This window comes from Hemitrygon akajei, chromosome 4, assembly GCF_048418815.1.
Source record: "Hemitrygon akajei chromosome 4, sHemAka1.3, whole genome shotgun sequence".
NCBI classification, from domain to species: domain Eukaryota; kingdom Metazoa; phylum Chordata; class Chondrichthyes; order Myliobatiformes; family Dasyatidae; genus Hemitrygon; species Hemitrygon akajei.
This window is the reverse complement of record NC_133127.1, coordinates 89,727,445-89,741,301: the sequence shown is the minus strand read 5'-3', so window position 1 is coordinate 89,741,301 and position 13,857 is coordinate 89,727,445. Positions and strand designations below refer to the sequence as shown.

Genomic DNA, 13,857 nt, shown 5'->3' with positions numbered 1-13,857 from the left:
TTACCAGAATTAAATTGTATTTACTCTGCCCATCTTACCAAGAGGTCACTATCAGTCTGTAGCTGAAGACTGCTCTTCACAACAGCAACAATACCATCAATGTTTATTTCATCTTTACACTTACTAATAATGTCCCTGACATTCGCAGAGTTCCAGCCAATGGTGTGGTATACTGTGGTAATATCACGTGTCACGTGTAAGAACGTGATTGGACAGAGTTCTGAGCATGCGCAGAAATGACAGTAACCCACGGTACGTATAAAGAACACAACATGATGTCAGAAGTTGGTTTGGAAGAATAATACTTTTTGCTAACACGGGAGAAGTGAAGATTATTGAAAAAAAAGAGCACAAACTTTTTTGTTGTTTGCTAATAGCTTTAAAAATGGAAGTTTTGCAACTCCCATCGATGCTTTAGCTGACTGGGAACGTAGCTGAAAACTGGAAAAAATTTAAACAGCGTTTTGAAATTTATTTATCGGCGATCAGAGCAGAAAATAAATCAGAAAACACGCAAGCTGCCGTTCTACTCCATGTGACTGGTGACAATGCAATTGAGGTATATAACCATTTTACTTCTGAGAATGGAGATAATTTGAATCTAAAAGCGATAATGGACAAACGATGCATTTTGTATACCGAAGCACAATGTGACATATGAAAGGTACAAATTCTTTACCTGTCGACAGAGAGCTGGTCAAACAATTGATCAATTTGTCACTGAGTTGAGAAACCGCAGTAAAACATGTGAGTTTGCAGAGCTGACAGACTCTGTCATTAAAGGCAGAATTGTCTGTGGCCTTCTGGATAATGCTCTGAGAGAAAGACTCTTACGAGAACCAGATGTAAATTTGGGAAAAGCTTTGATTCTCCGCGAGGCTTCGGAAACTGTAACGTTTGTAATGCTAAAGAGCTTTTTATTGAGAGCTGCGTAGATGCTGTGGAAAAGCGCGAACATGCTAGAAAAATTAATAAACTGTCAACAAACCCGACAGAGAGCAAGATGTCATCTGAAAGAAAAAAACTTTGTGATCACTGTGGGTAGCAACATCAGCCAAAAAAGTGTCCAGCATATGGGAAAATGTGCAGCAATTGTGGTAAGAGTAATCATTTTTCATGCTGTTGCAGAAGTAGAAAGAAAATCAAACACATAAATGCAGTGCTTGAAAATGAACGTGAGGTGTTTTATGTGGATGTGCTTTGTGAAAACAAACAAAATAAGAATGACTGGACTGTGCCATTGCAAGTGAACCAAAACAATATTCTGTTTAAACTGGATACTAGAGCACAAGTAAATGTTCTTGCAGAATCTGAGTTGAATGCATTAAAGCCAAGACCAAAGTTACATCAGACAAATATGAAAGTGACTGGGTATTCAGGTGCAAACATTCCAGTTAAAGGAACATGCGTGGCAAAAGTATCACACAAAAATATTGTGCACACGCTTTCATTTGTGGTCAGTCAATATTGTGTTTACCTGCCTGTGAGAAACTGAATTTGGTGAAAAGAGTATTAGTCCTGGACAGTGACAGAGTCAGAATACAGTGACTTGATGAAAGAGTATGAGGACTTGTTCAAAGGGCTTGGTTGTCTTCCAGGAGAGCACACGATTAAAATTGACAACACAGTGCCACCCATAGTACATCCATGTAGAAAAGTACCTTTTGCATTTCATGATCCACTGAAAACAGAGCTAGACAGAATGGAACGGTTAGGAGTCATACAAAAAATTGATTAACCGACTGAATGGGTCAATTCCCTTGTCATTGTTGATAAAAAAATGGAAAACCGAGGATTTGCTTAGATCCAAGAGACTTGAATCGAGCCATTAAAAGAAAGTATTTCAAATTGCCTACTCATGAAGAAATTATGTCACAGTTTGCTAATGCAAAGTACTTTAGTAAAATTAGATGCATCCTCTGGATTCTGGCAACTTAAGCTAGATGAACCGAGTTCAAAGTCATGTACCTTTAACACTCCTTTTGCCAGATACCGTTTTCTTAGGTTTCCATTTGGAATTGCATCAGCTCCTAAAATGTACCATAAAACTATTCACATGCTATATGAGCACATTGCGGGTGTAGATACTTCTATGGACAATATTATTGTTTGGGGATCATTTATACAAGAGCATGATGCCAGACTTAGTTAAGTCTTAGGGGCAACGCGCAAGGCAAACCTGAAGTTGAATAAAGACAAATGTCAGCTAGGAGTGACTGAACTTACCTTTGTGGGTGATATCATCAGCAATGAGGGTGTGCGTCCTGATCCACTGAAGGTTTCTGCTATTGAGAACATGCCAAGACCGCAATGTAAAAAGGATGTTCAAAGGTTCGTGGGAATGGTCAACTACATGGGAGAATTCATACCCAATCTCTCAGAACAGCTTGCTCCGTTGAGGCAGCTAACAGAAAAGAAAAACGAATGGAGCTGGAATCATGAACAGGAGAAGGCATAGCAAAATCTCAAGAAAGTGCTCACTGAAGAACCTGTGTTGAAATTCTATGATGCTGAGAGACCCATCAAAATCTCATGTGATGCATCTCAGGCAGGCTTAGGGGCAGTAATACTCCAGAAACATGATCAGGAATGGCTACCAGTGGCATATGCATCTCGTTCATTATCTGATCTAGAAACAAGGTATGCACAAATTGAAAAAGAATTGCTCAGCATTATGTTTGCTTGTGAGAGATTTCATCAGTTTGTGTCAGGGCAATCTAACTGATCATTAGCCTCTGATTGCATTGTTTCACAAACCTTTAAGTGACTGTTCTTTGCGAATTCAGTGAATGATTATCAAATTGCAAGATATGTATTGAATGTGTCATACACACCTGGAAAATTCATGTACACGGCTGACACACTTTCCAGAGCTGTGGATCCAACAACAAAAGACAGTCACAGGGACGCTGTTGATGTTCAGGCATTTGTTGGTATGATCATACAGACTGTACCTGTTGCTCCTGAAAAGTTGGAACTGCTGTGTCTTGAGACAGAGAAGGACAAAATTCTCAGTTAAGTAATACAAGTGGTGATGGATGGATGGCCAGATAATAGGCATGACTGTACCTCAGAAGTACAAGAATATTGGAACCACAGATCAGAACTGTCTGTTGTGGATGGGATATTGTACAAAGGTAGCAGAATTGTGGTTCCTAAAAGTCTCCGAAAAGAAATGCTTGGGAAAATTCATGAAGGCCACCTGGGTATTGAAAAGTGTAAGAGAAGGAAGCAAGAAGTGATGTTTTGGCCCAGGATGAATCAAGAAATTGCAGAATTGGTGTCTTCTTGTCAAATATGCCTTAAATACAAATGTAACAACCCTATGGAGCCACTGCATCCACATCCTAGTCATCAGAGACCTTATCAGAAGGTAGGCGTTGATCTTTTTGTCACTGACAACAAAGATTATGCATTAATAACAGATTCCTGCTCCTTGTATCCTGAAGTGTGTGGTCTGAGCAGAATCACGGCAGAGAATGTAATTACATGCATGAAATCAGTTTTTTCCAGACATGGTGTACCTGATGAAGTTTTCACAGAAAACGTGTCAGGGTTCCGGTCGGCCATTCCCCTTTAACACTTCTTTCTCCCTGTTTATGCCGCAATTTCAGTCAATTGCTGCTAGTTACCCAATTACCATACATCTGGCTTTCATCAGAGACTGGGAAATAAATACGACGGTGACTCTGTCACGGGTTGCCAGTTCATTGGTCAATTCTCGTGTGATACTTTGTTCCCTGTTCCGATTAGAACCGGTAGTTCTAAGTTCCGCTCTAGTTTCTAGAGAGTTCCTGTGAATCCCGTCTCCTTGTCAAGATCCTTCTGGTTTCCTGCTCTACGTTCAGGTCTACGCCAGCCTCCCCAAATGAGTCGACGTGCCAGAGGTTCTCCTCCGTCGCCCCCGTGTAACACAATGGTCCACAATTCAATGGTGAATGCATGAGACATTTTGCTCGTGAATGGGGCTTTGTTCATACAACATCTAGTCCATTTTCCCTTCAGTCCAATGGATTGGTTAAGAAGTCGGTAGGAATTATCAAGAAACTGATGCACAAAGCAAAAGATAGTGGAAGTGATTTTATAAAGCTTTATTAGCCCATCGCAGTACTCCACTTGAATGTGGATTTTCACCTGCTCAGCTCTTGATGGGACGCCGTTTGAGATCCAATTTGCCAAAAGGTGAGAGCCTTCTGAGAACAGAGGGAGGTGAACAAGTGAAAAGATGGAAAGATGAACACAAAGCAAAACAGAAAACATACTTTGACAGATCTTCTTGTCAATTACCTGAACTGTACCAAGGAGGTGAAGTAAGGATACAAGACAAAATGAACACATAGACACAGAAAGCTACTGTACTTGAAGAAGTACAACCCAGACCATACCTGGTCCAAACAGAAGATGGAGCAGAGTTAAGAAGAGTCACAAAGACCTCAAGAAGGAGCCAACTTCAGAGTTACAGTTAACTGATGCAGACCAGACAAAACATGAAAATAACAACAAAACACATGAACTGTGTGAACCATTTAGAAGATCTACTCATGTTTGTAAACCCCCAGAGAGACTGATGGAGACATGTTAAATTATGTATTTATTTTGCTTAATGTTGCTAATTGTTTTTCTTTTTAAGGAAAGGAAGATGTGGTGATATCACATGTCACGTGTCAGAACGTGATTGGACAAAGTTCTGAGCATGCACAGAAATGACAGGATGATTGCGAAACTTGTATGGTTAAAACATGGTTGCTATTTGCTGTTAAATAAAAGCTCTAGTTATATTCTTCCAGAATATGTTTCTTTATGAGTGCCCCATGGCACGTATAAAGAACACAACAGTATACCACTGGTCATAAGCTTCAAGTTGCTGAAACAACCCTCTGCTTTCTACCACCAAGCCAATTTCTAATCCACTTGGCCAGCATTTCAAGAGTTCTATGGCTCTTACATTTTTGACCAGCCTCAAATGCTGGAGGCGTTTCCGTAGTTCATGTACAGTACATAAAACACGTTACACTCACTGATGTACTAGGTTATCTTGCTGAAATTATTAGCCATCTAGGATCCTCACTTAAAGTAATGATGACTATCCTGATTAATTACTGCATATCCAACTGCTGATTAATCCTAATCCTTTGCTATTTCTTCAGTAGTCTCACTGTCACTGATATTGCAGTCACTGGCCTGAATTGTCTGGTTTATCCTGCTCCCCTTCCTGAATAGAAACACCTCATTTATTCTCTATCAGTCACCTGGCACTTCAACTATAGCCAATGAAGGTTTAAAATTCTCTGTCAGGGCCATGGCAATCTCCTGTCCTAGCAACCTGGGATACATCTCATCAAGCTCTGGAAATTATTCTCATTTAAGTCCATGAAGATATCCCATACTTCTTCTTTCATTGGTAATTTGCTGTAAAATTTCTTTACAGCAAATACAAATGAGAAATATTCCCCTACGATCACCTACATTTTCTGTCTGCATACACAAATTGCGACATTGATTCGCACTGGACATTCTTTCCCTGGTTGCTTTCTTGCCTTCAAAATACATGCAAAATGCTTTGGGGCTTTAATCTTGTCTACCAGTGATATATCATGTACCCCCCCCCCCTTAACTTTGCCCTCCTGATTTCTTCCGATTGCATTTTCTATGGTCCTGAAAGACCTCCCCCATTTTCAGTTCTCTGTATCTGCCATATGCCTTTTTTCCTTTTTTGCTCGGCTCTCTATATCTCTTGATACTCAGAGTTTTGTGAACTCACTGTGCAAGTCATTCACCCTCATAGAAGTGGTCTGATTCTCATTTTCAGTTTAGATTCTCTCCCCTGTCAGATGTAGACATATTGTACCTATGGGTAGCTCCTGGCTGTCTGCTTTCCTCAGGTTCTTTCTAAGCCTGCCCTTGGGGGATGATGTTCTCTGAGATTTCACTGAATACCGTACCTGTCTGTTTCGATTCCTTTGCCTAGTGCCACCTATCCCTTTGTCTGACAGCTTTTCTTAACTTGCAGAGTGACTACCTCGAAAGTTGTGTTCTCCATGGTAGCATAATGGTTAGAACATCACTTTATGGTACCAACAACCTGGGTTCATTTCCCACTGTCGCCTGTAAGGATTATGTATATTCTCCCCGTGACTCCGTGGGTTTTCTCCAGGTGCTCCAGTTTCTTCCCACAGTCCAAAGACATACCGGTTGGTAGGTTAGTTGGTCATTGTCAATTGTCTCAGGATTAGGCTAGGGCTAATCGGGGGTTTGCTGGGCGCATGGCTCAAAAGTCCGGAAAAACCAATTCTGCGCTGTATCTCAATAAATAAATAAATAATATCTGCTTCAGCCTTGTTGGTGCACTTCTGTCTCCAATTGTCACTCAAGTTCCAAAAACCAGTGCTCAAGCTGGTCAAACCACAGGCTCTTCATCCAGTTTACATGGAGCAGCATGTTGTAAAGACAAGGGACTGAGCTTACATGTTATACTTTTAATATGAAAAAACCCCGTAAAATGTGATCCAATCTGTTCCTGCATTTTATATGAATTACAGAAAAGTGAAAATACTTACTGATGCACCATCAATAACTCTCGGAGACGGGAGGTGAACGATAGGCTTTTATTAGTAGTAAAAGGGAGCATGGCATCTTGGAGACTGAGGGGGGAGCAGTGCCTCCAATCGCCTTTATACAGGGGTCAGTGGGAGGAGCCACAGGAGCAGTCAGCAGAGGGGCGTGTCCAGACAGGTATACATAGTTTACCACACTTACCTTTCTGACTGACACCAGTGTTGTGCTGTCCAACCAGAGGTTAGTGCTGAAAAGATTCCACAGCCCCTCCCCACCATAGCCTCCGCATTCACCAAAGCTCTCTCTAATCTCTATGATCCACTTTGAAAAATGGTTTCAATCAGTGCCAGTAGTATTGGATGATGGTGGCAATTTACTGCACATCACTAATGTAATAAACATCACCAAACATGCACTAACTTTGTTTTCTAGTACTGGGGTGAGCCCTACAGGCACACATTCAAAGTCAAAGTCCTGACCCGAGCCTTTGTGGCTTGTCAGGCTGGTGCTTATGCCGGTTTCTGTGGCGTGAAGCGACTGAGAGTACGAGACTCCCCCCCCCCACCCCCCTGGATACGATGCCAGTCTATCGCGAGGTTGACCCATTATTCAGATGTGGTTAAGTGCCTTGCTCAATGACACACACTGCCTCGGCTGGGCTTGAACTCACCACCTTCGAACACCCTAGCCACTTGGCCACGTGCCACACACAAGCACACATTAGAGCCATAGAAAAGTCCAGCACAGAAATGGGCCATTTGGCCCATTCAGTTAGTGCCAATCCATTTAAACTGCCTAATTCCATCAATCTGCATCAGGACCATAACCCTCCATACACCTACCATCCATGTATCTATCCAAACTTCGCTTAAATGTTGAAATTGAGCTTGTCTGCAGCACTTGCACTGGCAGCTCGTTCTGCACTCTCACAACCTTCTGAGTGAGGAAGTTACCCCTCATGTTCCCCTTAAACTTTTCACCTTTCACCTTTAACCCATGACCTCTAGTTGCAGTCCCAAAAAAACTCAGTGCAAAAAGCCAGCTTGCATTTACCCCATTTATACGTCTCTTAATTCTGTACACCGCTATCAAATCTCTCCTCAATCTTCTATGTTCTAAGGAATAAAGTCCTAACCTATTCAAGCTTTCCTTATAACTCAGTTCCTCCAGTCCCAGCAACATCCTTGTAAACTATTTCTGTACTGTTTCAACCTGATTTACATCTTTCCTATAGGTAGGTGACCAAAACTGCACAAATGACTCCATTGTCTAAACTCCTTGAACAATTGTTTGCACACTACTTCACACTGCATGTGCACACAGTTCCTTCCCTCGTTCAGGATAAGACAGAAGCCATGGAGGCAAAGGTAACAAACCAGGATGGGGATGAGTGTGTAACCACACCCTCCTATCCAGAGGAAATATTGTTAAATGTCATGGGGGGGGGGGGGGGGGATATTTATGCTGACGCCAGCGCTGGCTGAAATTATACCGTTTCAATTCTCACTCTGCCCCACCTCAACATTATTTCTGTTTTACAAACCACTGATTTGAACATGCAACTTGAACTTTTTCTTCACAGCCTCTCACCAAACCCCTTCTCCTTTCAATAAGAACTGCATCCCTGGACGGTACCTGGTAGAGGAGAAAGAAAATTTGAAGATACAGGGAGCATCATTGGAAAGGAAACAAAGTTTATGCATTGCAGTCAGGGGAACCTTTAGCAAAGCTAGGAAAGAGTTAAACTGAGAAATTTTAAATTGCATGGGGAATATTTGTGATAGGGTGAGACCCAGTAAATGGATTCACGGGGCAGTAAGAAGGTAGCTATTGTGTAAAGCTGAATTCCCTGAAGTTGAAAAGTTTGATATTTTCCAGAAGGTTGCAACTTGCACAAATGGACACAGTGGAATCCTTCTTTCTCCCTCCCTTTCTCCAAAATATGGACAGTCTTGACCTGAAATGTTAAGATGCTGATTGACCTACAGAGTATTTTCATATCAGATTTCCAACATTTGCAGTTTTATTTTTAGGACAGCAGAGTAGCGTCGTGGTTAGCACAACACTTTACAGTACCAGCAACCAGAGTTCCATTCTTGCCACTGCCTGTAAGGAGTTTGTACATTCTCCCCGTGACTGTGTGGCTTTCCTCTGGGTGCTCCAGTTTCCTCCCACAGTCCAAAGACGTACTGGTTGGTAGGTTAATTGGTCATTGTAAATTGTCCTGTGATTAGGTTAGGGTTAGATTGGGGGTTGCTAGGCAACGTTGCTTGAAGGGCTGGAAAGGCCTATTCCGTGCTGTATCTCAGTAAATAAAAAAATTTCATACAGCATTTTTATACAGGACTATTCTAATAGTGAATGAAGGTCTAAGAAAGCTTTTAAATTTACAATTGCTTGTGGCAGGCACAGTTTACCATATAGCATATGCATAATGATGTGGCAATAATAGAGACTGTGTGGTGGTTTCTTTCGAACATAGTCTTTGAACATCTTTGGACTATTTTTACTGTGCTCATGGTCTGTTTTTTTATATCAATTATGCTATTGTTTGCACTGTTGTAACTATGTGGTTTTGTGCAGGTCTTGTTTTGTCTGGTGGATTTGGAGCTCCTTTCTAGGAAACGCGCTAAGATGGTAGCGCGATATTAATACGCAGCAGCCTCTCCGGACTCTGGATTGGGGATTGCCAAATGTTATGTGGATTTTCTGGTGTAGTCTGTTTTGTCATGTGCTTTTGTGATATCATTCTGGAGGAACGTTGTCTCATTTTTTAACTGCATTGCATTTGTGGTTTCTAAATGACAATAAACTGAATCTGAATCTGACATTTACAAAAAGGCAGAGGTGGGTTCTGTGGTATTCTTTGACACATGGTGTTCAGTAAAGAATGGGAGAGGAAGAAAGGAGGGGAGGTGCTGTATTGGTTAAGGAGAATGTTGTAGCACTAGAGAGAAGATTGGTACAATGGAGGACTAAACTGATCTATTTAATCAACAACAGAGACATGGTTGCATTCTATAGGTCACTGTTTAGTGAAATGGTACTGCAGAACAAATTTGTAAGGAAGTGTAGACATGAAGGCTTTCCAGATGTCTAAACTGTGAGAACAATAACATAAGTTGGAGGAATAACTTTTGAAATGTGTTCTGGAGAGCTGTTTTTGCTCGGTGTGTCTTTGGCCAATGGTGAAGGATCTGTTTCTAGGAAGTAAACAAGGAACATCTATCAAACAGAATTCACGATATTGTTAAGTTAAGAATAGGTAGAGGGAATGATATAAGCCTGTTCAAGTTGTGGAAAGGAGAGGGCGCGTTGAAATAGTGCAACTATATCTATTTCAAAGTTCATTTTGTGACCTACAGTCCAAGTATGTAAAAGTAATCTTGTCAAATCCAGTAAGTTCATATAATTCCTTATTGTACTGTCTGAGGTGCAGGCAATTACTTCAGTAGTTCCATCAAATCACCTTTTCATGTCTGCTCAATGATGGCTTCTCCTGGAGGATGTCTCCCTTACATCCTCACTCTTTCACCTGCACTCTCTTACCACTATTATCAAATCATTCAGGAGAAGAAAGAGAAGCATTTCTAATGAAGCAGGAGGCTTGCTATTGCCCTAACACAGTTCTCTACATAAATAGAATGAAAGGTACAGGGTGTCAATTAGTGTGAAGCGCACATTTGGAAGAGAAGTGAAGCAAGTGCTCAAGATTTCCAGAGGTGCAGTGTTTGAATATCGCATCCAATATTCATCAGCTTGAACAGAGTAATGCTAACTGTGCTCCATTGTTCTAATGGCTTTAATTCAGCAGTGGTCCAATTTGCAGACTGTCTTTGTCAACATAACACATAATTAGTGACATTAAAGATACCTCAGTGTATGTTTGAGAGTTATGGTAAAATGAATTTTCACAGTGCTTGCCAAACTGGAACTTGTGTAGAAGATGAACAAATATACTAAAAGACCAATCTTAATTGACATTTCTTCTGTTTCTGCTGATCCCTCCATGGAAGAAGAGCTTATAATTCGCCATAAAGACTTGTTTTCTTGTTGCCTCTGTCCTTCTGAATGACTGCATTATTTCTTCGTCTCACGGTGTACTGTACTTGCTGAAGGTTAGGAAGCATGAAGTAAAAGATATAAAAATAAACAATCAGAATCCTTGGTTATTTTGTATCCCTGAGATGCTTTTCGACTGGAAATTGAACTTTATTCTTCTGTTTAAGCTGGATAAAATCATCAACGCACAAGAACTGGTTAGTGAAAAGAAGGGAAACAAGATACACGATGAGCATCTTTTTATTATAACCCACCAAGGTGAGGAGCTAACGTCTATTGCTGAAAATATGCGGTACTTGCAAATTGTGCATGAAATAATTCAGCATTATTTTGGTACATTATCAGTAACTCTATTTGTCTTTACAAACTGCAGCTTATGAATTGTGGTTCAAGCAGATTCTTTGGGAACTGGATTCAGTACGGGAAATATTTCAGAATGGTCACGTGAGTAATTTGCATTCTCCCCTATTCTGAATACACTCAATGAGATAGAGGAGTATTTGACACAGTTGGGTGGATTTCTCCTGGCAGAGTAAATGGATAAAATTTGCCAGAGGAGGAATCGTCCATTGGAAGCAAGGAAAATGGACTAATTGATTAATTCTTTTTATAGTAGGGACAGACATAATGGAGCAAACTGCCCCCCCCCCCCACCACTTCTGTGCATTTCCATGACATCCTAACCAGATCCTGGTTTGTAATTTTTACAGGAGCTTCTACTTGTAAAGCTAAGCCAACCAGTTAAACCCAAATAATGCATATCAATGTCAATACTGAATATAAGTCAATGTTCCCTCCACCCACTTCCAGCTGCACCATCATCACCATCAACGATGTTTTGCCATTCCACTATCACAAAGATTGTCTTTCTTTCTCCACCCTCCATTCTCTCTGCCATAAAATAGGTTTGATGTCTAACTTCCTCGTTCTGATGAAAGCTTACTAATCTGGAGAGAGAGCATCTTTTTCCTCCTCCACCGAAGCTGCCTGATCCACTAAGTATTTCTAGCATATTCCATTCTAATTTCATTCTTCCCCCTTGTCTGTTGAGTGATCTTGTATTGCGAAAATGATTGGGCTGTTCTTTGGTTTCTTTCTGAAATTGACTGGAATTTTTGTTGGAAGTTCTGCTCTTTTTATTAGCTTGGAAGGACATCAGTACTTTTTGGAGAAGATATATCTCAGTAACTTCAGAACCGTGATTCCTGTGTAGCTGAACTGACCAAATACAGAATACGATAATACTCTGGAGGAGTTTGGGAAAACATTACAAGAAAATCTGAAATAACTTTATTAAAATCAGGAAACAGTCCACTTGTGTTGTTTTCTCATTCCTACTGGTCCACCTAGGTTTCCTCTTTCCCCATTTCTGTCTCTGTCTTCTCTACCCCCTGCTCCCTCCTGTCTCCATCTGCCCAGTTTCCTTTCTCTTACGGTTCCACCCATCCCATACTAGTATCTGTCTCGAAATGTCTCATTCTTCTTCCCCCAGCTGCCACCTCACCTTGTTCCAGCCCTTGTCTTGCTCTCCCTCGGACTACCTTTCCCCTGTAGTCTCACTCCTAATGCAGATCGTTACCCACAATGTCAGCTCTCCCTTTGCCTCTACTGATACTTGTGGTTCAAGCAGTTTACATTTTTGCCTCTGATTTCAGCATCTGCAATTTCTTGTGTCTCTATACAAATATACAGTACTTGTTATACTGCATCATGCAAACTAAATGTTTAGATATTACAGATATCTAAATGTTTATTTTTAGGTTTAACAGATATTACAGATACTTGTAATATTTAATTACTTACATCTGTGGTCAGTGTCAATCTGTGTGTACTTTCCTTGTGCGATTCCTTCTGTGAGAACCTGCTGGCAAACACGTCATCAGCAAAAATCCCAATTTATGTGCAGAGATTTCATATGGAGGGAGCAAAAGGAGTTGCACCCACAAAATTGTTGAAGAAGTCCTTAGGCAGGCAGCTGATCCATGCCCCCTGGTTTAAAGCAGTCAGAACCATAACGTTTCTCATTTTCCAACGTTATTCGTAAAATGTAGAGGTTACTAATGGAAAATAGAGGATCTAAACATTTGAAAAATATTAAGGCATTTAAAAGAAGTTATTTAGTTTGTTAGTATTTTCCTTTCAACGTCTTGCAGCCAGCCTCTTTCATTGAACTCAGTGGTGAATAATTTGTAAACATTGAATCCAACCTTGTGCGGATAGTTTCAGTGAGATCACTAACACTAGTTGTGGAGAAATGCCACAGCAATTTGCTTCCTCACTAGACACGGTAAGTGTGCTTGGGGTTTCTGTGTTAATATGCAAGTGCTGAATTCCCAGAGTTGCTGGAACTTGCTCAAGGAGATGTAGGAAGCTCCACTTAGAACTGACATTTCAACTGCAAAACTGATGCCGTGAATTTAATTGCAGAACTTCAGTGCTGGAATTTATATTCTCAGCTTCTGGAATGTTGATCACTGCCACAATTATTGGTAGTTAAGAGAAAGCAATAGTTTTCATTTGTCAATTCAGAACCTGTCAGAATATATGTATAATGCTATAAGACCAAATCAGAAGTAACGTTTGAAAGTGCTTCTGGCCACATGGTAAATTTGAGACATTTCAGAATCTTTCTATGTTATTTTTAATTTGTTCTTGGTATGTAGGTGGTTGGCCATTCAAACTTATCTTGAGGATAATTCAGTTTTGCTTTTTTTAAAAAAAAAATTGAATGAACAGTGAATTATAACCCTTTTGGGAAAATATTTGTTCCAGGTAAGAGATGAAAGAAATATGTTGAAGGTGATCTCAAGAATTCATCGAATCGCGACAATCCTTAAACTCCTAGTGGATCAGTTTGCAGTTCTGGAGACAATGACAGCTTTGGATTTCTTTGATTTCAGGTAGCAAATACTTATAATTAAATGCTGGAACAGAACAAAAGTAAATTATAGCACAATGCATCTGAATTTGGGGAAAAAACCTTTGTCATTTGCCACTTTACTGGAGTATATCGTTCCACATATTGGTGTTTGTTTGATAAAGATTTCCAAATCAGCGAGACAAAAGAGAGGGCCATGGTGTTTAATTAGTCATGTACACATAAGGATGGAGTTTTAAAATCTTCTGCCTCTAGAATGATCAAATACCATGTCTGTCGTCAGAAGAACTACAGTGAGGCATCAGGTTGTGACGTGACTTGCTGCTGGACCCATCATTTGTGCTCCAAGTTGTATCAGTGCC

At 40.5% G+C, this 13,857-nt stretch overlaps 1 protein-coding gene across 1 annotated transcript in view; it reads left to right on the top strand.

Moving 5' to 3' along the window:
* LOC140726524 (tryptophan 2,3-dioxygenase-like) overlaps positions 1-13,857 on the top strand; it is a 76,273-nt gene that overhangs the window by 24,015 nt on the left and 38,401 nt on the right. The window contains exons 4-6 of the mRNA XM_073043031.1: positions 10,785-10,875; positions 10,991-11,061; positions 13,390-13,517. Coding sequence (XP_072899132.1) covers positions 10,785-10,875; positions 10,991-11,061; positions 13,390-13,517 — 290 coding nt within the window. The remainder of the gene's footprint in view (positions 1-10,784; positions 10,876-10,990; positions 11,062-13,389; positions 13,518-13,857) is intronic.